General features: G+C 40.3%; 1 protein-coding gene across 7 annotated transcripts in view; it reads left to right on the top strand.

The window, feature by feature from the left end:
• Window positions 1-23,074, top strand: part of Cep41 (centrosomal protein 41) — a 41,895-nt gene extending 18,821 nt beyond the window's left edge. For 5 of the 7 annotated variants that reach the window (XM_090332393.1, XM_090332396.1, XM_090332398.1 and 2 more), the window contains 9 exons: window positions 3,840-3,887; window positions 8,275-8,336; window positions 9,688-9,757; window positions 16,749-16,893; window positions 18,701-18,852; window positions 19,253-19,320; window positions 20,665-20,779; window positions 22,009-22,224; window positions 22,881-23,074. In XM_090332393.1, the coding sequence (XP_090188519.1) occupies window positions 3,840-3,887; window positions 8,275-8,336; window positions 9,688-9,757; window positions 16,749-16,893; window positions 18,701-18,852; window positions 19,253-19,320; window positions 20,665-20,779; window positions 22,009-22,224; window positions 22,881-23,029 (1,025 nt within the window). In that variant the 3' untranslated portion in view covers window positions 23,030-23,074. The remainder of the gene's footprint in view (window positions 1-3,839; window positions 3,888-8,274; window positions 8,337-9,687; window positions 9,758-16,748; window positions 16,894-18,700; window positions 18,853-19,252; window positions 19,321-20,664; window positions 20,780-22,008; window positions 22,225-22,880) is intronic. The other 2 variants (XM_090332395.1, XM_090332394.1) reach the window with 1 other exon arrangement.
• Window positions 23,075-23,908: the final 834 nt, after the last annotated feature.

Below are 23,908 nucleotides of genomic sequence, written 5' to 3'. Positions count from 1 at the left end.
GCAAATAATGTTATTAAGTTAGAGGAACACTGGGGGAAAAAATCTAATGAATGAGTCACTCAGTGAATCAATTGTACTCTACCTTTGCACAGGACTATTGATATAGTTGTGTTGTTTCTCTCTCTTGATTCTAATAGTAAACTTTTTTTCCACAGCTTTCATTGTAACTCAGTGGTAAACAAGGTAGAAACTAAATATCACCTTACATATGCCTGAGTCAATATGGGTGTAATGGCTATAGCATAATTATATTATGTTATATAATGGTATGTAATGGTTGTGCATATTTTGAAGAAAATCAGGTGTGCAAAGGCTCAAGCCAAGTTTAGATGTGATTATTTACATTATAAAATAATTTGCTATAAAAGGATTTTTTCAAATGGTAGATCCTCACAGTAGATTTCACTAAGCAAATATATATATATATATATATATATATTTTTTTTTTTTTTTGCCAGTCCTGGGCTTGGGCTCAGGGCCTGAGCACTGTCCTTGGATTTTCTCAAGGCTAGGGCTTTACCACTTGAGCCACAGTACCACTTCTGGCTTTTTTCTATGTATGTGGTACCGAGGAATTGAACCCGGGTCTTCGTGCATGCTAGGCAAGCACTCTACCACTAGGCCAAACCCCCGGCCCAGCAAATATATTTTATAGGGTTTCCTCTACCAGACAGTGGGAGGCATAAAGATTGTGTGTGTGTGTGTGTGTGTGTGTGTGTGTGTGTGCATGCGTGTGCATGCGTGTGTGCGTGCATGTGTATGAGCACAGATAAATAATCTTGGGCTTTCCATCAAATGAGGTAGATAAGACAGTCCAATCAAGTCCCATGATGAATGCCTTGTGAGTGGCAAGTGGAATGCTGGAGGAGTTCAGAAAAGAAAAAGGTCACTTCTAGCTGGAAGAGCTTAACAAAGTGATGTGTTAGAGAACCTGAGACTCACAGAGCATTTGTCAGGTTTAATAGTTAAGGCCAGAGTGAAGAGGCAGTTAGGTTGTTGGCATCTTCAGTACTTGGACACAGAATTTAAACTAGGCATCAAGCAACTGGGTGCCACTGACCATTTTTTTTTAATCTCAAAAACCTTGGCAGTACTATACATAAAGGATTAAAGAAATTAGTTGTCTGCTATGGTAAGGACTTCTTTTATATAAATGACATGTTTATAAATTGTGAAATTGATCTAGTTCCAGTATTTGCAAAAGGTATTCAGAAACTGTTCCCTGATAGGATTAGGTACAGTAAGATAAGACACTATGTATAAAAATAGGGTAAAATTCTTCTTTTCATATTTCCTAAAATCATTTTTAGAGATTTCAGGCATCCTACCATCTTATTTCTCCTGTGGAAGCAATGTGGGAATTGTCAGGTCTCTTTTCTCCCCCATACTTGGAGAGAATGAATGTCTACAATGAAATAGTCCCCTTAGATTTGTGGGTAATTTTGTCAAATATTTGCATATCTTTGAAAGAGATTTTGTTTTTCTGCATTTTCCTTTTGTAGGAGAAACAACAGATGAGCTGGACAGCTTACCTTAGAGCATTGTGACAGTTGCAGTTAATTTTAGACACGTGTTAGTCAAACTGCTATTGATTGGTGATGCAGTATTTTAACAATAAAGATGACATGAAAAAGGTTTGCTGTTGTTTTCCATTCCTTAGGGAGTTTATAGCATCACATGGTCCTCATCCATTGTGGTGAAGGATGTAGCAATTCCTACAAATTTACCTTATAATCAATCTTGTTTTTAAAGCAAGAGCTGTAGGTGTAGCTTAGAATAGAGTGCTGGCCTAAGATATACAAGGTCTAGGGGTTAATCTCCAGCAATGCAAATGATTATTATAGCAGTAACAATAATGATAGCAAGTTAATAATTGGAAAAGCAAGGTATTTTGTGAGCCATATTAGAAACAAGGAGGCTGGCTGATCTATTTTAGTCACTGGACAGATTAGTAAGCCTAGTTTTTGGACTAGATTTCCTGAAGCTTCCCTCACCCAATCAGATAAGTGACATGTCCTCAATTGGGGGAACTTAAGAGCATAGCGCTATTCTGTCATATATGCTAAAAATAAGATAGGGGGAAGCTGAACAGTCTATTGAGGGCATACCAACCCACCATCATTTCCCATCATTGTGTCAACTAGGCCAGTTCAGGCCTAGTTGCAGTGCTGCATGGGAGAATAGGTATGTGGTCAGGAAGAATTTATGTTTTCTGCTTGGAAGTTCTGGTCACTTCTCAGGTCAACTGTGGGCCAGAGAACCTAGAAAAGAAGATCATATCTGCTTCTAAGCCTTTGGTGGTTGGTGCCTTCTTTTAACATATTTATTGTCTCTCTTGAAAAGGCTTCAGGCCTCAGCTGCCCTGCCTGCCTGCCTGACTGTCTCTAGGAACTTCTGAAGGACATAGCTGGGTCTAGAGGTGCCATTTCCTCCTTTCTAGTCCTCACAAGGGCAGTGTATAGCTAAAGATGAACAAAGCGAAACAAAAACTAGATTGTTCTTCCCTGATGAATTCATGGTAAAACAATTAATAATAATCAATAAGGTAAGTTTTCTTTAAAGTAAAATTATATTGTGTTTTAGAGCAAAGATTTTCTTCCTCTTCTCACCCAAACTTGAAGAGTTGTTCAGAGTAGTCCTTCCAGGTATCAATTCATGTCATTAATTGGAAGAATTTATTTGGTCTAAAATTGGGCCAAGTCTGTCTAAATCCTCTCAAAACTTAAAAAGTTAAGACCATGATTTTAGAAATGAGGAATTATTTTTGAATTTTTTCTTTTGTCACATTTTCAGGTGCCAGATACAACTTAATATATTGAATTGAATCAAATCATAGCATGCACAGTTTAAAAAAATAATAGTTCTGGCTTGAGAGCTAGAATTGAATTCATTTGGAAGCCAGAATGATCCTGGAGTAGTTATAAAGTATGAAAACTCTCCAAACCACTTTGGCTGGAACTTCTTATTGTAGAACCAGACCATAAAACATAAGGGTGGGGTCCTCTCTACAGTGGTGGGAATCTGCTGTTATTTCTTAGCAAATCAAGTTCCTGGTGAATAGAACATCCAGAATGTGTGGTCTGTTTGAGGCTGTTAACATCCGCTTGAATAGTAGAACACCAAGTTCGGGGAGAGGAGGAGACCACGGCAACAAAACAGGAGAAATGGTTACTTGGGTAGTCATAAAGGCACTATTTGCACAGCCAAAGAACATTGTTACCTTTTTCTTTTTCCTTCTCTTTCACACACACACACACACACACACACACACACACACACACACACACACCCATGGTGAGATAGAAGGAGGGGAAGAGCTTTGACTCCTAAAAGAAAAAAGATTCAAAGATGGATACAAATGATCATCTGTATTTCCTGAGACTGCTAAATGTTCAGCAGGATGCACCCCAGCTTAAACACATTCAACCAAAATACTTCCCCTTGCTTCTATATCTTTGAATGATGTTGTGTCATCTGAAAGACTGCTTATTATATGTGTGACTTGTCTCCTGTCCAAGGCTCCAAAGGAACAGGACAGGGATGTTGAAGAGGTGCTTGTTCTTCACTTAATTTTCACAACTGTACTTATTGTCTTTCATTTAAAGCATTTTTTTTTTGCCAGTCTTGGCCTTGAGCTCAGGGCCTAAGCACTGTCCTTGGACTTTCTCAAGGCTAGCGCTCTACCACTTGAGCCTCAGCATCACTTCCAGATTTTTTTCTATGTATGTGGTACTGAGGAATCGAACCCGGGTATTCGTGCATGCTAGACAAGCACTCTACCACTAGGCCAAACTCCCGGCCCCTCATTTAAAGCATTTTTAAAATTCTTTTCTTTTTAGGTAACAGTATGACAAAATACATTGAGAAGCTAGAAGAGATCAAAAAAAGTGAGTAACCCCATTGATGGCTTGGGAAAATGGAACGCTGTAGTTGCTCTAAGCTGGTCATCCACTAAGCAGTATGCTCTGCAGCTGACGTGTGGCAAGCTATGGGAGTCAGGTGAGCCTGCAGGTCTGGAAGGATGTGGAAGACACTAATAACACTGTTGGCCAGCTCCTAAGACTAGCTTGTGATCTGAGCTCTGCCCAACTTCCATTCCATAGGGCATACTAATGTAGGAAAGTGGAATGAACTCTAAAGCAATCAGAATCCAGGCTGTTAATTTCATTGTGCTACAGTCTTCATAGCCTTATACTTTATCTCCTTACTCTTCTTCTTTGGTCTGTACCTGAGCTAGGGTAATAATATCTTCTTATGAGTACAATTTAGACACTATTCACAAAAGACTATGAACTCTGGGAAAGAAGCTTGTTCTTCCTCTTCCACATTATGCATTCATTGCAGCCTGTTTTCTTTTAATTAAAAATCATATTTCATGCTCATCCTTTTCAAAGCTAATCTTCTTTAAAAAAAAAAAGGCTAATCTTCTTTGTAGTTATCTTACTAGTCACCGAATGCATTGCCCTTGTACAAAATGATCATTTTTTCAATGTGCCTAAAACTAACAGAAAATGTACACAGCAAGGCCAAAATTAAAGTTGTTGAAGCATTTCTTATTCTCGCACCGATTTACTAATGTCGTAAGTAGAGAACCCAATGTTAGGGGACCAGTTAGCTAATAGTAGTAAAGAGGTGTTACATCCTAGCTTGGAATTTGCCTCCAGAATAGATCCTCCCAGATGTAGAATCCCCCACAATTTTTTTTAACACAGCTGACCTTTTCATTTAAAATGATAATGTTCCTTTTGAATTGCTGTGGTATGGGAAAACCTCTGAGACAGTAGATATGGATGCAGGGTCAGCTTCTCACTACCTTTATTTGTCTTATTCAGCTAGAAGAGAACTGGCATTGTTATATACTTTTTAAGATGTATAATGCTATAGGAGCCTTCTCTTCTTAGGCATTTCACATTCTAATATAAGTATAGATGAAACATATCAAATCTTCAAATTATGAAAAGAACCTTGTGTACTCACCTCCATTTCATTGCTGTCATCCTTAATTTATCTAAGGCAGGCCTTAGGAACAGGCAGCCTGTTCCTATTTGAGTTTATAGTCTCTTTGACTCCCTTCTACTTGTAGTTGAGTGTGAATCCATGCGTATTCAGCCCCATCAAAATGCCTTGTTCCACCCAGATTGACGAAACCTTCACTTAAATCATTTATTTAAAAATCCACTGTGGTTTCTTGAAAATCGAAACCTTACATGAAGATAGATCATCTCCCCAAAGAAATAATCTTGGAACAGAGCCCTTGAAAAAAATGCTTCCTTCCTTCTAAAGAAGTTCTGGGCTTCCGTTCCTTTCACTTTGATCACACACGTTGGGCTCATTTAGAGAGAATTCTGTCAGGTCTGTGTCTGGGAAGCCATCTTCTCTTCCCCTGTTTTCTGTTGTGAATGTTCTCTTGGGTCAGAAGGGAGGAGAACATTGTCTTATTTCCTGACATCCTAGACCCATCATTTGCTTGCTTTACCTCAGATGCCACATCCATCTGAAATTGCAAACCTTATTCTGTTGCTTCCTTTGATTGGCCTTCTACTTCAAGTCCAACTTCCTTTTCTTTGCTAATAACGCATTTTAACAGCACCCTGAAAATGCAGAAATCCTTTGTAATCTGAATATTCTTTCAACTGTGTCTAGGGAAAATAGATGCTCTGTGTCTATTGACTTCTTTACAAAGCCTATTGTGGGGGCCTGGTGGTTAAATGATACTGTTGGACTCAGTGTGAAACATCCTAGATAGTCAGGTCTCTGTCCTTCCAGTAACTCGAGAGAGGCTGATTCAGTCTCTGCACTTACTGGAGAAGCAAACCTTGATAGTGTCTGTGAGCTGGGATTATCTGTCTCCAGCACAGAGTTTGAGAAAAGCCCCACTAGCAGAAGCTCCATTCTTAAAGCTCTGTACACTCTTGGGTGGACAGACTGATAGAACCTTCCAGGGCATCCTTTTTAAAAAATATATATATTAAATTTAAATTTTAACTTTCAGAAGTCTAGTTTGATCTTATAATAATTATCGTGTAATAATGTCAGAGAGTCCTACTGTTGGCTGTCCTTCCAAACCAGAACCAGGTACGTACGTTTAGTATGCAAGGGGCTGCCAGTACTGGAGCTGAGGACCACAGGATTACCAGACCACAGGGGATAGCAAAGCCTGGGGTTTGCTCAGTGTAATCTGTGTTTAGTCAGAGGGGATTTCAATGTGTACTTGGTATGCTTAGAAGTATTTCAAACTATGCAACCATACAGAAAGAATATTAATGTATAAATGTCAAAATACAAGCTACTTGAAAGCTATTGACAGTTTCTCCCGATTGATTTATTGCTGTCCTGATTTACATAAGTGACTTTTGGCAAACAAGTTGGTGGCATTTGAGAAGAAAGATGCAGGTTCAGTGGCACTTTTTGAAGTCTCTGCTCAGCCTTTTGAATCACTCTGGCAGTCTTGTTGGGAAGTTTTGTTGTCTATTGGTTTGTTACCTTGTATTCAGAAGAAGTTGCTCTAAGAATTTTCTAGAAGTAGTTGTCTCTTTTTGACATTTCTCTGACACTTTAGGACAAAGAAGTTTTATTTCCCTTTAAGACAGATTCTTGATATACTATTTTTTTAACTAGTATAATTTCCTGACTAACAAATATTAAGATATTTGGTAAGCCAGTCTTATATTAACTACCTTCTGTCCAGCCTGGGCTGGTTTTTGTAGAATTCATGGAACTCATCAGTGATGCTAGGTAAATAATTTTAAATACATGTAATCCTTTCTTTGGTTGCTAAGAATCTTGGTTTATGAAACACATGGAGACTCCATTTGAGTTACATCTCAAAAGTATAAGGGTAGTACTGATTAACCATCAATTGGCTGGTATTTATTTTATTTACTTATTTATTTATTTTTGCCAGTCCTGAGGCTTGAACTTAGGACCTGCACTGTCCTTGGGCTTTCTCAAATCTAGAGCTTTTTCTGTGTATGTGGTACTAAGGAATCAAACCCGGGTCTTCATGCATGCTAGGCAAGCACTCTACCATTAGGCCAAACTCCTAGCCTCATGTTTAGTTTAATTGTGGCATATACACAAGACATAAATTTACCATTCAAATCCTTTTTAGAGTGTACAGATACTTCATTAGTTTTAAATATATTCTCATTGTCAACAAATCTCTAGAACTTTCTCAACTTGCCAAACTGAGTAGATTAATTTGAGAGACACAGATTGACTGACTGACCGACTGACTGGTAATCACAGTCACAACCTGTGCCCTGCACATATGTATGAGTGTTGTCCTATGTGTCCAGCAGGGTTGGCAGCCAGGAAAATTACTGCTGTCATTGAAGCCAGTCAGAATGGTAGGGTATAAATACCTAGTTAGCTGTTTGGCCTAGGACAACTCAGCTTCTTGGGGTCTCTGGCCTCATTTGTAGAATGTAGATGTTTATTCCCTGCTTTGTTCTCAAATGGGACTTGAGGCAGCTTATATAAGTGGGAGCTTAGTGAAAGGAAAATTCTTCCTGACTTATGAAGGAAAAAAAGCAGAAAAGTGAAGAAATGATACTGCAGTCTACTCACCTAGGTTGGTTTTTTTTTTTTTTTTTGCCAGTCCTGGGCTTGAGCTCAGGGCCTGAGCACTGTCCTTGGACTTTCTCAAGGCTAGAGCTCTACCACTTGAGCCTCAGCACCACTTCCGACTTTTTTCTATGTATGTGGTATCGAGGAATTGAACCCGGGTCTTCATGCATGCTAGGCAAGCACTTTAACCACTAGGCCAAACTCCCGGCCCTCACCTAGTTTTTTTTTTTCTACAAAAAAATTTTTTTATTGTCGGGAAAATGTATAGAGGGGTTACAGTTACATTCATCAGGCAGTAGGTGCATTACTTCTTACACATTGATACCCCTTCTCATGTTTTTGTCCCCATTTCCCTCCCCATCCCCTCCTAAACATCTTGTTTTGCCCCCTTCCCTTTCCTATTTCAAATAAACAAATAAATGTATATACAATATACCAGGTAACAAAGTCAGAGACAGTAACAGTATGAGATTAAGGGCAAAAAAAAGGAAAAGAGAAATAACATAGTATATTAAGAACAACAGTCACACAAGATAAAGCTCTTGTTTCTATATCCCACCCACCTAGTTTAAGCATGGTTCTGAGGATCAAATGAGATGATACGTATAATAGCTTACCAGAGATTTGAAAGATAGGACTCCATGACCAAAAAGCATTAATAGCTCTAAGAAAGCAGAAATCAACCTGTCTTATCCTGCTTTTCAGATTATAGATATAAAAAAGATGAACTTTTCAAGAGACTGAAAGTTACCACTTTTGCTCAACTGGTAAGTGCCATTCCTATTGAGTAAAGACAAATCTGTGGTGTTTTACATGACATTTCTAAATGTAGCTGTAGGACTGTTTATAGAGAGGTTGCTTCTGATGCTTGCATTTTACCTGGTAGAGGATGAGCTGGAATATAGTGTGTATGAGGATGGTGTGAGATTTTTTTTCTGTAAGAATTTTGTAAAGAAGGGGTGTGTGTGTGTGTGTGTGTGTGTGTGTGTGTGTGTGTTTTATCAGATTTATGGTTTCAATTTTATTTTCCATTGTACACTTAATGTAATATTTAGATCTAAAAGTCTGGATTCAGGATTGTTTAGATATAATTTTTCTATGGAAACCAGTTGATTTCCCCTTTCTTATGACTGAACAGTTTCCTAACTGTTCTTCTCTGACTGTTATTTTGGGCAAAATATGGACAAGTATTTCTGTAACCCCAAATAAGAGTTGTGTTGGCATGCTGCAAATTGAATTTGGGAATATTGGAAGTCTTGTGAGACATGTTTTAAAAATGAACATTATGGGCTGGGAGTTTGATCTAATGGTAGAGTGCTTGCCTAGCATGTGTGAAGACCCAGGTTCAATTCCTTGATACCACATACAGAGAAAAAGCTGGAAGTGGTGTTGTGACTCAAGTGGTAGAGCTCTAGCCTTGAGAAAGCCTAAGAACAATGCTCAGGCCCTGAGTTCATACCCCAGGACTGGCAAAAAAAAAAAAAAATGGACATCATGGTAAGGTACTCTCTTCTGTAATCCTAGCTATTCAGGAGGCTGAGATCTGAGGATCAGGGTTCAAAGCCAGCCCAGGCAGGAAAGTCTGTGGCTCTTATCTCCAGTAAACTACTCAGAAAAAGCCAGAAATTTTGCTGTTGTTCAAGTGATAGAGTGCTAGCATTGAGCACAGAGAGGCTCAGGGACAGAGCCCAGGCCTTGAGTTCAAGCCCCAGGACCAGTGAGAGAAAGACAGAAAGATAAGATAAGAAAAGAAAGAAAGAAAGAAAGAAAGAAAGAAAGAAAGAAAGAAAGAAAGAAAGAAAGAAAGAAAGAAAGAAAGAATATTAAAGTATAAAATACTTAATCAATATATAAATAGTTGCATTTATTTCTTCATTGCATGGAGAATTTCTATTATCATTTATACTATTATAGGTTAGTAATTACATTTTCAAGAGGGAAATGGGAGCCAAAACATGAGAAAGGGTATCAATGTTTGTGAAATAATGCATCTTCTATCTGGTGAATATAATGTAACCCTTCTATTAATTACAATAAAATTATATGAAAAAAAAGATAGACTTCGCTGTTTAAGAACAAGCATCTGCATGCCTACACATTTCATTCTTTTTCTACTAGGTTATCCAGGTAGCTTCCCTATCTGATCAAACACTGGAAGTGACAGCTGAGGAGATTCAAAGACTGGAAGGTAATGGGAAATGAGGATGTGGAAGAAATGACAGATTGACCATTTGACCGCAGCACTCATTCACCTTCCCTCGTGATGTGTCTACTTAGAATTAGATAGTTCCTCCCAGAGAGATGCTGTCTGGTGCTTGAATCATTAAGTCTTACTTAGCCAAGAAAGCCATCTGGTTTTCTGGCTTTAACATGTATACCTTTCAGTGTTTCAGGTGTGATTAATATACTATTTATTTTATTTCAGCAAAATTTTAGTGCCTCGATATATGTATAGAATTCAGTGCTCAGAAACTATAGAGATGACGAGACAGCTCCATTGCATGTAATGTGTGGCAGGGGTGGGGGGAGGGGGAAGGATGGTAACACAAAATTACTAATGTGGCAGAATTTAAAGAAAGAATGGAAAGCAATAACCACTTTTTGCATCACTAGGCACTTCACATAAGTTTTCTTATTTAACCTATTTGAAAATTCTTGAAAAAGGGCATACTTCATAAACTGAAGCCTAAGAATTAAAGATTGAATCACTTGCCCAAGGTAGTAAAGCTTGGAATAAATGTATCTGGGATGCTGATGTATCACTGCTAGTGGCCATTATCTCACTTCAACATGAAGGATTCTGGAAAGCTCTTGGGAGAGATGCAAGTTGCCATGGTGTTCTGAGGAAGGAAAGGTACTTTCCAGTTAGAAGACCAAGGCAAGCTTCCTCAAGGCATTTGAACCAGGCCTTGGAGGAGTGGGGTGCAAGTTAGGTCTGAGACAGTTATAAGGCAAGTCACATCCTAAGAAGGGACAGAGTGGAGAGGATGGGCACGCATGCAGGGACTGGAGCAATCCAGTCTGGCTGCGGTCTAAAGGAGGATTGGGCACTGTGAGGAAGAGAAAACTGGAAAGAGAAGCAGGCTCCAGATTTCCTTTCTTAAATACCAAGTGGAATAGAAAACCTCTGTAGCTGTACTCTTACAGAAAGAATACACAGGCTTCAGGTCTTGATTTTATCCTGAAGTACCTGGCAGTCAATGCACGCCTGTGTACCGAAGGGGAATGTGTTGGTTAAAGTTGATATAGGTCAGGAATTTGACTTCTGATTTCAAAGACAAGTTTCTCAGGAAGTCTGAACACTGGTTTTGTGGGACTCAGCTGTCATTTCCCTGGGCTGGTTTTTGTTAGACAGAATAAAAAGAATCTGAAAATGACAGGAATTTATCTTCAGCAGATGCCTCTCACACGGCAAAGAAATAAGGGCTCTTTGTAACAGAGATAATTGAGTCTTCTCATACAAGTACACCCAATTTTAACCAGGTTACATAAGCACCTACATTCCGTCCTTTAATTCATTGTTGAGATTGCAGTATGAGGACATATGGGCTCTTGCAATTTTCTCCACTGAGATGAATTTGCACAGCAAAATGGGCTTTGGTAAAGTAGGACTCCATAATGTGTGAGTAATATTAGTGGGGTTGTTTTTTTTTTAGTGCTCTACAGAGATAATAACTCAGGAGTACCTGTAGAACAGATTGTATCTATATACATGTTTGGTTACCTTTGAAGAATATAAAAATCTCCTTTTATAAATACTAAATGCTTTTTCCTGACTTAAAATACATTATTAGTAAATACAAAAATGGCGCAAAAATACGTAAAGATAATTACGATAAATATTCACTATTGAGAATATTTTGGTCTACTTTTTCCCACCTGATTTCTTATCTCAGTCAAACCCATATTCCCTGGGGTTAGTGCTGTGCTATGCTTCTGTGTTATGCTCCCTTTAATGAACTTTTTTTTCAAGGATACTTTCATCTAATTGAATAATTCTCAACACCATTTAGTAGTTCTTTTATTTATTTATTTTGTTTTGGTTGGTCATAGGATTTGAACTCTGGGCCTGGGCATTGTCCCTGAGCTCTTCAGCTCAAGGCCAGCACTCTCCCGCTTGAGCCACAGTGCCACTTCTGGTTTTCTGGTGATTAATTGCAGATTAAAGTTTCACAGACTTTTTAGTGCCCTGCTGCAGCCAGCCTCCTGAGTAGCTAGGATTACAAGCATGAGCCACCACACCGGGTAAACTGATGTGTGATGTGGATGAATTGGATTTTTATGTCTATTCTGGGATTTATTTCTGTGTTCTCTATCATGTTCTGTTGCTCTGGTTGTAGTTCTACACTGTGTTGGCTATTTGCCTTTCCCTATCAGTTACTATTTGATAAAGCAAGTTCTCCAGATTAACCCCAATTTTATTTATATAAGTGCTTCTAAGTGTTTATTGTTGGAATTCTTCTGTTTTTGTGCTGATATTGTGGCTTGAACTCAGGGCCTTGCACTCTTTTTTTTTTGCCAGTCTGGGCTTGAGCTCAGGGCCTGAGCACTGTCCTTGGACTTTCTCAAGGCTAGAGCTCTACCACTTGAGCCTCAACACCATTTCTGGCTTTTTTCTATGTATGTAGTACCGAGGAATCGAACCCGGGTCTTCATGCATGATAGGCAAGCACTCTACCACTAGGACAAACTCCCAGTCCCGGGGCCTTATACTCTTGCTCAGCTTTTTTTTGCTCAAGGCTAGTGCTGTATCACTTGACTCACACTTCTGCTTCTGGCCTTTTGCTGGTTAGGGATAAAAGTCTCATAGTTTTGTCTGCCTACATTGACTTCAAATCTCATTTCTCAGATGTAAGCCTCCTGGATATCTAGGTTCTAGGTGTGCACCATTGGTATCTGACTTATCCTTAGAATTCTTTAAAGCTTTTCTATTTGGGAAGGACTAACCTCACTTAACTTTCATTCACCAATCAAGAATACACAACATTTTGGGCCTAGAGTTTGGCCTAGTGGTAGAGTACTTGCCTAGCATGCACTAAAAGACCTGGGTTCTGGCCTGGGAGTTTGGCCTAGTGGTTAAAGTGCTTGCCTAGCATGCTTGAAGACCCAGGTTCGATTCCTCGGTACCACATACATAGAAAAAAGCTGGAAGTGGAGCTGAGGCTCAAGTGGTAGAGCTCTAGCCTTGAGAAAGTCCAAGGACAGTGCTCAGGCCCTGAGCTCAAGCCCAAGACTGGCAAAAAAAAAAAAAAAAAAAAAAAAAAAAAAAAAAGACCTGGGTTCAATTCCTTGGTACCACATACACAGAAAAGGCCAGAAGTGGTGCTGTGGCTCAAATAGTTGGGCGCTAGCCTTGAGAAAAGCCCAAGGACAGTGCTCAGGCCCTGAGTTCAAACCCCAGGACTGGCAAAAAAACAAACAAACAACAAAAAATACACAACATTTTATACTCTCTTCATTGAGATCTTCTTTAAGGCCACTAAGAAAAATTATCAGAAATCCTCTAAAGGATTTATAAGTTTTTATAAGTCATCTAAAGTTGTTTTAGTTTTATTCCTGGGAGAATCTCCCTTATAGTTATATTTTTCATGTTATTTTTTCAGTTTTTTAAAAAAATTAGTTTATAGGGAAAATGTTGCTTGTTGGTTTGCAGATTTAAAAAATCCTAACCACATATCTGTTGCCCTCATTCTTACAGCATTCTCTTGAAGTTTCTAGTAGTCATATGAAAATTAAACTTATTATCTCCTTAATAATTAAGCATTGTATTTCTGTTTCTTTTCACATTAAAATGGTTAGAACAGCAGGTTTCTAAACTTTTGATTTTTTTTTTTTTTGCCAGTCCTGGGCTTGAGCTCAGGATGTAAGCACTGTCCTTGGACTTTCTCAAGGCCAGAGCTCTACCACTTGAGCCTCAGCACCACTTCTGGCTTTTTTCTATGTATGTGGTACCGAAGAATCGAACCCGGGTCTTCGTGCATGCTAGGCATGCACACTACTACTAGGCCAAACTCCCGGCTAAACTTTTGATCTCGATCTTTCTCTCTTAAAAGATATTAAGGAGCTGGGCATGGTAGCTCACGCCTGTAATCCTAGCTACTCAGGAGGCTGAGATCTGAGGATCAAGGTTCAAAGCCAGCTCATACACAAAAGGACCTGAGACTCTTATCTCTAGTTAAGCTCTAGAAAATGGGAAGTGGGGCTTGGCTCAAGGGTAGGGTACTGACCTTGAGGTGAAGAGCTTAGGGACAGCCCCCAGGCCGAGGTCAAGCCCTATGTCCCACAAAAAAAAAAAAAAAAAGTTGTTGAGGACCCCAAAGAACTTTAGTTCATATGGATTTTATTTATTAAAATTTAATGTATTAACATTTTAAACTGAGCTAGGTGCCAAAGGCTCACACCTAAATCCTAGCTGTTCAGGAGGCTGAGATTTGGAAGGTAGAGGTTTGAGAAGTTTGAAGCTAGCTAAGCTACAAAAGTCTGAGAGAATACCTCTCAAATAACCTCCAAAAAGCTGTGCTGGAAGCATGGCTCAAGTAATAGAGCACCAGCCAAGCAAGCAAGCATCCAACTCTGATACTGGAAAAAACAAAATAAAAAATGTGAACAGCACTGTAAACCATGTTTATTTCACTTAAAGATAGCAACATTAACCTCGTAAACATAAAACCATTTTTTACGGGGTACTAGGGATCAAATCCAGGGCCTCATGCATACGAAACATGTGTTCTTCCACTAAGCCGCAGCCCTAGTTCATATTTTTGTAAAAAATAAAACAATTTTCAAAGCAAAATTTTTGAGGCATTGCATTACAAAGTTTGCAAATCTCTTTGATGTCTGGTTTTATAGAAGGTGGCTGGTATCCGTAGCTACAGAAGTCCAGTGCAGTCTGCTGTTGGGCTGACATATCTGAAGAAAATGTGATTCACATAGTAGTACATGTGAAAGAGGGAGGAGTATTTTAGTTTCTGCAAAGTTTATTGAAGAATCTGAAACCATATCAATGAACCTTTCATACTGTCTTGTACTTTCAATGAATCTTCTACCCATACATGTTTTTATCCTATGCACTGGTGGTTTGGAAAATATCTTTTTAATAAGTAATGAAGATCAGAAACACCTACAAATATGGGGAAGTGACTTCTTACACTTCAGCTCCTGATTTCCAACATTTTGAGTTTTGTTCAAAATCTCATCAACAAATACCATTAGCTGTTTTTTTGTTGGTCATGGGATTTGAACTCGGCCTGGGTGTTGCCCTCAGCTCTTCATCTCAAGCCTACTGTCCTACCCCTTGAGGTACAGCACCACTTCTGGCTTCCTGATGATTAATTGGAGATAAGGGTCTCATGGACGTTTTTAGTGCCAGGGCTGGCTTTGAACCGTGATCCTCAGATCTCAGCCTCTTGAGTAGCTAGGCTAGGGTTGCAGGTGTGAGCCACTGTGCCTGACATTTTTTACACTTTACCTTTTTTTTTTTTTTTGGTTCAGTCCTGGGGCTTGAACTCGGCCTGAGGACTGTCCTTGGGCTTTCTCAAGACTAGCACTCTATCCCTTGAGCCACAGCACCACTTCCAGCTTTTTTTTTTTTTTTTTTCTGGGTGTGGGCCTTGAGTTCTGGGCCTGGGTGCTGTCCCTGTCTTCAGCTCAAGACTACCACCCTCCTTGGGCCTGGGCATTGTCCCTGAGCTCTTCAGATGAAGGCTACCACCCTACCCCTGAGCCACAGCCCTACTTCCCATTTTTTAGTGATTAATTCGAGATAAGAGTCTCATGGACCTTAGGGACTTTAGTGCCAGGGCTGGCTTTGAACCTTGATCCTCAGATCTTAGCCTCCTGAGTGGCTAGGATTACAGGTGTGAGCCATCACACCCGGCCCAGCTTTTTTTTTTTCTATGTATGTGATACCTAGGAATTGAACCCTGGTCTCTGTGCATGCTAGGCAAGCACTCTACCACTAGGCCAAACTCCCAGCCCTCCTCAGCCGTTTTTTTTTGTTGTTATTTTATTTTTGTCAGTCATGAGACTTCAACTCAGGGCCTGGGCACTGTTCCTGCACTCTTTTGCTCAAGGCTAGTGTTCTACCACTTTAAACAGAGCTCCACTTCCAATTTTTAAATGGTTAATTGGACATAAGAGTCACTTGGAGACTTTTCTACCCAGGCTGACTTCGAACTCTAATCCTCAGATCTTTGCCTGCTGAGCTGAAATTATAGGCACGAGCCACTGGCAACTGGCACATCAGCTGTTTTTCTTGAAATGACAGACTTATTAATTTACTTCTGAGAAAATGTCTGTCAGATTCACAAGTTGAAGTAAGCAGAGTTTCCTGTCAGTTTTCTTACCAAGACAAAGTATTTATGGCAAAAATGGCTGGCTCAGCTGCAGCCTAGGAAGCACTTTGACATTTTTCCTTGAGATAACTACAGTGCTTAGATGTATAGCAAACCCAGTTAGTTATACGTGGGCTCCCATTTCATCACTCAGAACACTGTGCTTCAAGGTCAACCTTAATACAATTATTCATCATGCCTTTATCAAGGGCATCTTTACTATGATTGCCATATTTATTTGCTGTGAGAGCATGTTGTAGTGAAAAATATGACTGCTGATAAAGTTTGATGTCATTGCTAAGGTGCTAGCAGTTTTATCCACTGTTTCATACCATCAGTGTAAATATCAACACCATGAAAAAGATAACATCTTATGAAGACAGTTTTCACCTTGGACACTTCCCAGAGTTCTTGAGGATTCCTGCAAGTCCCAAGTAGTAAATCCCACACACTCGAGTGTTTTGAGAGCCTGTATATTAGAACTTCTAGAATCGCCAGGCTCGGTGACTCACGCCTGTAATCCTAGCTATTCAGGAGGCTGAGATCTGAGGATCAAGGTTCAAAGCCAGCCCAGGCACAAAAGGACCTCAGATTCTTATCTCCAGTTAACCTCTAGAAAATGGGAAGTAGGGCTTGGCTCAAGGGTAGGGTGGTAGCCGTGAGCTGAAGAGCTCAAGGACAGCCCCCAGGCTGTGTTCAAGCCCCATGACACCCCCCCCCCACACACACACAAAAAGAACTTCTAAAAGAATTTACTAATGCTAATAACACTCCTTTTTCTTGACTTCATTTTAATGGAATTGCCTGAAGTTTCATTTGAATTATTTCTTCATTTGCGAACTTTAGACAATGATTCTGCAAACTCAGAACCTGATGCAGAAATCCCTACTGGAACCAATGGGAAAGGGAGCCCAGGGGAGCAGTCACCCAGCCCTGTCCAGTTCATCAACAGCACAGGAGTGGGGGAATCTAGTCGCTCTACTCTCCAGAGGTACTCCCATCTGATTCCTGTGTTAGCCGCATTTTACCTTGACATTGATCTATTCATTTAACCACTTTAGAAAAAGAACTGGCAGTAGCGACATTCCATATTTTAATCTCAGCCTTTCTACTTCCTCTTTGTATATATACTACCTCCCAAATCGTTTCACAACATTCTTAACTGTGTTAGTGTAAGAGTACATTAATAAGAGTATTAATTTTCACTCACCAGTTCCATTCTTCCTCAGCCCTTCTGCAGGTAAGTTTATTAGAACTTAGCTTTCCAAGTACTATTTTTTTGATTCACAGTGTAAATTTTATCCTCTTTTCTCTCTACTGTAATTTATAATTGCCCAACTATCAGAAAAATGTAACACCTCCCAGAGTACAGAATAGGTTCAGAGAATGCCAGAACGCCGATATTGCTTCTAAAACTGCATGTGGCTCATCCTTCTTACTCCATGGACTTTATTCCATGGGGCACTTTTTTACACATATAAACCATTGATTGTAAATCTGGGGCTAGTTTTCAGTACAAATCTATTCCTTCTACCAGTAAAATAATTCTGCAGAGAAATTAGATTCTACAGAGAAAGAACTGCTCTATCAATCAATACCACTGGGGGCTTTTCCTAGTTTCGTGAAAGACCCCATAAAAATGCATCTGAGAAGAGATAAACTAACAAGACTTGCATTGAGGCTTGGTACAGTTTCATAGCAGATAGATTTTTTTCTTCTTTGGTTCAATGGAATATACACCTTATGACATAGAGTTAGAGGTGTTTTTTGGACGTAAAAACAGAATATAATGTGTTTTCATGGGCGAGGAACTATGCAACAATTCTGTAGTATAATGTGTGTCTTCACATGTCCCAGGAAAATAGCCATCTCCTTACTCCATCACAGATGTATCATTACTTGCCATCTTGTTCCCTGGGTAATAGTCATCACATTTTCCTTATAATATGGTGGTGACTAATGTTGGTAGTTAAATGACATTAGAAACAGCTATCCCTTATTTTAACCCAAGTCTTCCTCATTATATGAATGCCGTTAAATATAAAAGCCTTTCCCACCTCAGCATTGTAATGTGCAAAATGGAAGTGAGTGCAGATTACCATTGAAAGTGTTGAGGTTCAGTGCCAGATTGGACAGGTGGTTGTGTAAGTACAGCCATGCATCCCTAATGATGGGACATTCTAAGAAATGTGTGATTAGGTAATTTAGGAACATCACAGAATGTACTTAAACTAAGATGAGTACAGTATCACTAAGCAATATAATTTTATAAAATTACCACCATGTAAACATTCTATTGTTGACAGGAATGTCGTTATGTGACACATGATTGTGTATGAAACATAGAAAACACTATCGTCACTTTATATTGCATTTCATATACATATAAGCACCTTTGGTTTTTCATTTTTTCATGCCTTGTCAGTCTTATTGTTTTTCCTGCTTTTTCTTTTATTCTTTGTTCTGCTTTCTTAAACCCCTTGAAATTTTCTTCCTCTCTGAGTGCTCCTTTTTGCTGAAGGACAAATGTGTCTATATTCTACCCTCTTGGCTTGGTAGTTACCTCAGTTCCCATTGTATGAAGGTAGATGTGGACACTCAGGTCCCCTCCTGGGGTAGGAATCCTGGGAGCCTGCATTCAGCAGAATTCAGTATTGAGACACTGTAACCACTTGCCCTTTTCCTTTGAGTTGCTTTTTGAAAAGACATTAAGCACTCCTCTCCCAATTCTGAAGAAATGCATTTGACCTTTAAGCCACCCACCCCTGAGTAGTTTCTGCTGACTTTTTCCTTTTCAGTGTCATTAGTGGTGTTGGGGAACTGGATCTGGACAAAGGGCTAGTGAAGAAAGCAGAGCCAAACACCAAAGACAGCCCCTATCCGGACTGCCCCTTCCTGCTGCTAGATGTACGCGACCGAGATTCCTACCAGCAGTGTCACATCATTGGAGGTAAGGGAATGAGGGCTTTAGTGTGAGTGCCTCACTCCTAGGAGCAGAGCCTGGTCTAGCATTCAGGTGGGCTTACCCCTAATCGAAGGGCAGAAGTAGGAGAAGATGTATGTGTGCCAGATCTGTCATAGAAACCCTGGAGTTGGTTGCAGCCTGAGCTCTGAGAGAGGCTGCCGATGTCCTCAAGCAGGTCGGGGGCCCCGCATGAAATGTGGATGGTGAGGTAGAGCTTCCTGTTTTGTTCATACTACCCAGTTTTCTTTCTTTCACCAAACTGTTCAGATTTACAGCTCACAAATTTTGAAAGTATATTGACCGTAGATTTTTAAACCAGCTAGGAATGAGGCCAAGTTGTACTGAGAATGACAGACTTCTTAATAAACTTTTCTTCTCATTGTAGCCTACAGTTACCCAATTGCAACTCTTTCTAGAACGATGAACCCTTATTCAAATGATATTCTTGAATATGTATCCTTTGTTGTATTTTAAGGAGTTGGATGACATGAGAACTATAAAAAGCTAGCTTATCATAATTCCTGCTATGGTAAGAAAACTGTGAGAGGCCTTTGACACTAATCAGGTTCATCTGTTTGAGACAGAATTCCTAGCAACTGCTTAAGAATCCTGACTGTTAAGACAGATGTTCCCAAACCATCCTGCATAGGGCCAAAAAACATTAGGTTGAGGGTTGTGATCTGTGGAAAGTCAGTCCTGAGATTTTTCCACTAGAAAGCTTATAATTTTAAGAAGTAAATATTTTCTATTTTATTTTTGGTTTCTTAAAATTTTAATTTTTTCCATTCATAAAAAAATCATACAAGTAGAAGATAATTTGAATACTGAAAAATAAGGGCTGGATGTGTGGTTCTAAAGGTAGAACACCATCCTAACAAGTGCAAAGCCCTGAGTTCTAACTCTAGTACTTCCAAAAGGGAAAAAATTAAAACTGAAAAAGGTAAAAAAGAAAATGGAAAAAAATCTTATCATCACACAGAGTCCTAAGTGCTATTATGTCATTGGCACATTTTATTACAGACTAATTTCTGTGTGTGTATTTGTATTTTTCTCTTGCAAAATCGAAGTCTTACTGTATATATAATTTAATGTCTTAAGTTCCCCCCACACACTTCATATTACAGTGTATTTCCCCATGCTCTTTGTTTTTTTTTGTTTTTTGTTTTTGTTTTTTGCCAGTCCTGGGCTTCAGCTAAGGGCTTGAGCACTGTCCTTGGACTTTCTCAAAGCTAGCACTCTACCACTTGAGCCTCAGCACCACTTCCAGCTTTTTTCTATGTATATGGTACCGAGGAATTGAACCTGGGTCCTCGTGCATGCTAGTCAAGCACTCTACCACTAGGCCAAACTCCCGCCCCCCCCCATGCTCTTTGTAAACTTCATTTTTGATGCCTTGTAGTAACTTGTCTTCAGATTTACTATCATTTATCTTGGACTTTTTGGTGGTTTTACCTTTTTTACTACTGTAAAGAAGGTTTGTAGTGATATATGAGACATCAAAGTTTTTCTATTTACTTTTTGTTTTGGTCATGGGGCTTGGACTCTAGGCCTGGGCACTGCCCTGAGCTCTTCAGCTCAAGGCTACTGCCTACCCCAGGGCCTGGGCATTGTCCCTGAGCTCTTCAGTTCAAGTTACTGCCCTACTCCTTGAGCCACAGCCCCACTTCTGGTGGTTAATTGGAGATAAAGAGTCTCATAGACTTTCATGCTGGGCTGGCTTTGAACCTCAATCCTCAGATCTCAGCCTGTGGTCGGGAAGCATTAGCTCAGTGTCTAGAACCTTAACTCATTCTTTAGAAAAATGCCCACGGCAAGATTATCATTCTGTACGATGACGACGAAAGGCTGGCCAGCCAGGCAGCCACCACCATGTGCGAGCGCGGGTTTGAAAACCTCTTCATGCTTTCTGGAGGTGAGCAAGACTGCATTCTGCTTAGGACTTTCAAAAGGAAACTTTGGGCTTACACACCCTTCAAGCTACCCTTATCAGCTCCCTCTGCTCAGTGCTCTAAACTTAGTGCTCAGCAAAGAGAGCCATAGTGGCGGAAGGAGCTAGTGAAGTATCTGTTGTAGTAGCACATGCTGTGGGCTTTTTTTTTTTCCCCCCTGTGGCAGGTTTGTTTGTTTGCTGGGGCTTGAACTCAGGGCCTGAACACAGTACTTGGACACTATTTACTCAAGACTAGCACTCTGCCACTTGAGCCATAGCACCACTTTCAGCTTTATCTGTATATGTGGTACCAAGGAATTGAACCCAGAGCTTTGTGCATGCTAGGCAAGCACTCTGCCACTAGGACACATTCCCAGCCCCAACTGTGGCAGTTTTATTATTATTATTTATTTATTTTATTTTTTTTGGTGACACTGGGGTTTAAACTCAGGGCTTTTCCTTGATATTCAAGTGCTCTGCTTTCTGAATCACATCCTTTTTGTTTTTTGCATTAGTCCAGTTTTTTGTTTTTGTTTTTGTTTGTGTCAATATCAATCCTGGGGGTTGAACTCAGCGCCTGGATGCTGCCCATGAGCTTTTTTGCTCAAGACTAGCAGTCACTTAAGCCATAGCTCCACTTTTTGGTGGTTAATTGGAGATAAGTGTCTCATGGGCTTTTCTGCCTGGGCTGACTTTAAACCTGGACCTTCAGATGTCAGCCTTTTGAATTACTAGATGATAGGCATGAGCCGATAATTGTTTTTCAGGTAGGATCTTGAACTTTTGTCCACACCAACCTTAGTTATAATCATCCTACCTTCACCTCTGAGTAACTAGGATTTTTAGAGTGTACCACGTAAATTTTTGTTGTGTTTATATTGTTTTATGGGTTTTTTTGTGTTTTGTTTTGGTTTCGGGCCAGTCCTGTGTTTTGAACGCAGGGCTTGAGCACTGTCCTTGGGCTTTCTCAAGGCTAGAGCTTTATCACCTAAGACACAGCACCACTTCTGGCTTTTTCTATGGATGTGGTACTGAGGAATCAAACTCAGGTCTTTGCACATGCTAGGCAAGCACTCTACCACTAGGCCAAACTCCCTGCCCCACAAAAGTGTTGGGGTTTTTTTGTTGTTTGTTTGTTTGTTTTTGATTTTTTTTTTTAAGATACAGACCTGTTCCTAATCCTACTTTTTGTGATAATCTCCTGTTTCTAGGTCTGAAAGTCTTAGCTCAGAAGTTCCCAGAAGGACTAGTTACCGGTTCTCTGCCAGCCTGTTGCCAGCAGGCTCTTCCTCTTGCTTCTTCCCGGAAACGATCTAGCCCCAAAGTGCCGTCCTTACCAGCTGAAAACAAATGGCGATTCACTCCAGAAGATTTAAAAAAGATAGAATATTATCTGGAAGAGAACCAGGGTCCTGCAGACATTTCTAGTAAGATATTTTGCCCTTTATTTCCTGTGGAGCCTGAGATTTGCAGCTTTGATCATCACCATATAAGAAAAACTTCATCTTCACATTCAGATTCTGAAAATATCAGAGGCCATTAAGTATGATGCTGGGGCTGAGTGTTTCTCTAGTGTCAAGAATTAGACAGTGAGCACCGATGTAGAAAGGAGGGTCTAACGGTCAAAGTGTGCACCTTAGGCAGAAGTGAAGAACAAAGCATAAGGATAGACTCCTTTTTGGAGTTTCTTTTCCTTCTGCTGCTTTCGGGTTGCTTTTAGCCACTTCCCAGAGCCTTCCTGCTTTGTCTTTCTACTTTCCCTATGGCTCCCTGCTTTGCCTTCTAATCACCCCCATCTGGTGTCTCTATCAAGGAAGAATGAAAGACTGCCCAGGTTAGTGGAGGATAAGGGAAAGGAAGTAAGAACAGTTACCTGGACTCCCTTCCATCCCTGCTCCATCCCCCAACTTCAGATTGTTCTCGGGGTGAGGAGTAGGTCATCATTGGCCCAAAGTAGATGCTGCATAGACTTCATTAGCTTAAAAGTAGCTGTGGACTAAGATTTCATTAGCTTGAGAGTGTACTTGGCCGATTGTCCCTGGAACCACTCTTGCATCTCTGCTCCCCTTCTTGTTCCCTTCAGGCCGACTGAACCAAAGTAACTCCCAGGGAAAAGACTCCAAGGTGCCTGCATCCCGCACCAGTCAGAGCCTGCCAGCTGGGACCCCTGCCAGCCACTCCAACCCTCGCACACTCAGCAGTGGCCACATCCAAGGCAAACCCTGGAAGTAGACTTTGTCTTGCTTATTCAAATAAATGTTTCCCCTCCTCTCAGAACCCTGAGCTTCCCATGCTGGTCATTTTGTGCTGTAGAGGAAAGATAGTGGTATAGGTTAGGCTGTCCTTCCTCACCCAGTCTCTATCTCTTCCTTCAGCTAGCTGGGAAGGGACTTTGACAGATGACCGCAAAAGCCAGAGGTGTAGCAGGCTCTAGAGTCCTCCGTGTGTTTACAGAATGGTTAAGCCTTTTGAGACTGGATAGGAAAAAAGGATATTCCCACCCTTAAAAAAAATGTGTATATATATATGTGTGTGTGTGTGTGTGTATATATATATATATATGTATATATATATATATGTATATATATATATACATATATATATAGTAAGGTTCAGCTTGTTTGGTCTAAATCCAGTGGTATTTTGTAAATACTTCAGTCACATCTGTGTTGTGTTCCTCCTATCCAGTTTGTTTTTTTTCATTCACTATTGATTTCCTAGAAGATTCTCCAGGTGGGCTTGGCGCAGGCCCCTGTCCCCCAGGACTGCACAGGCCCCACACCAAGCACCAGTGTTGGCTGAGGCCTGCTCAGCCTGGCGTGCTACAGGCTCCATTGGGAGTTCAGAGGCCACTCGCTGCCTGTGAGCCAGGCTCAGTTATACAGTTTTGTAGAAAAGCTCTACACTTAACTGAATGTTCCCCCATGTCCAGTTGTTCTTGGGGCTAACTGCCTTTATACCAGAAGGAGCCCACAGGATGGGCTGGCCATGGTACAAACCTGTGCTGAGAGCCTCTGGAAGCCCACCACAGCCACCCAGGGCTGGGTGTTACTATCTCAGTTGTAAATAAAAGTCCATCACCTGATTCAGGTCCATCCATATCAGATGGAC

The sequence above is a fragment of the Megascapheus bottae genome, chromosome 5 (assembly GCF_031878675.1).
Source record: "Megascapheus bottae isolate mThoBot1 chromosome 5, mThoBot2.hap1, whole genome shotgun sequence".
NCBI lineage: Eukaryota > Metazoa > Chordata > Mammalia > Rodentia > Geomyidae > Megascapheus > Megascapheus bottae.
Note: the sequence above shows the minus strand (reverse complement) of the source record. Positions and strands in the feature narration are given on the sequence as shown.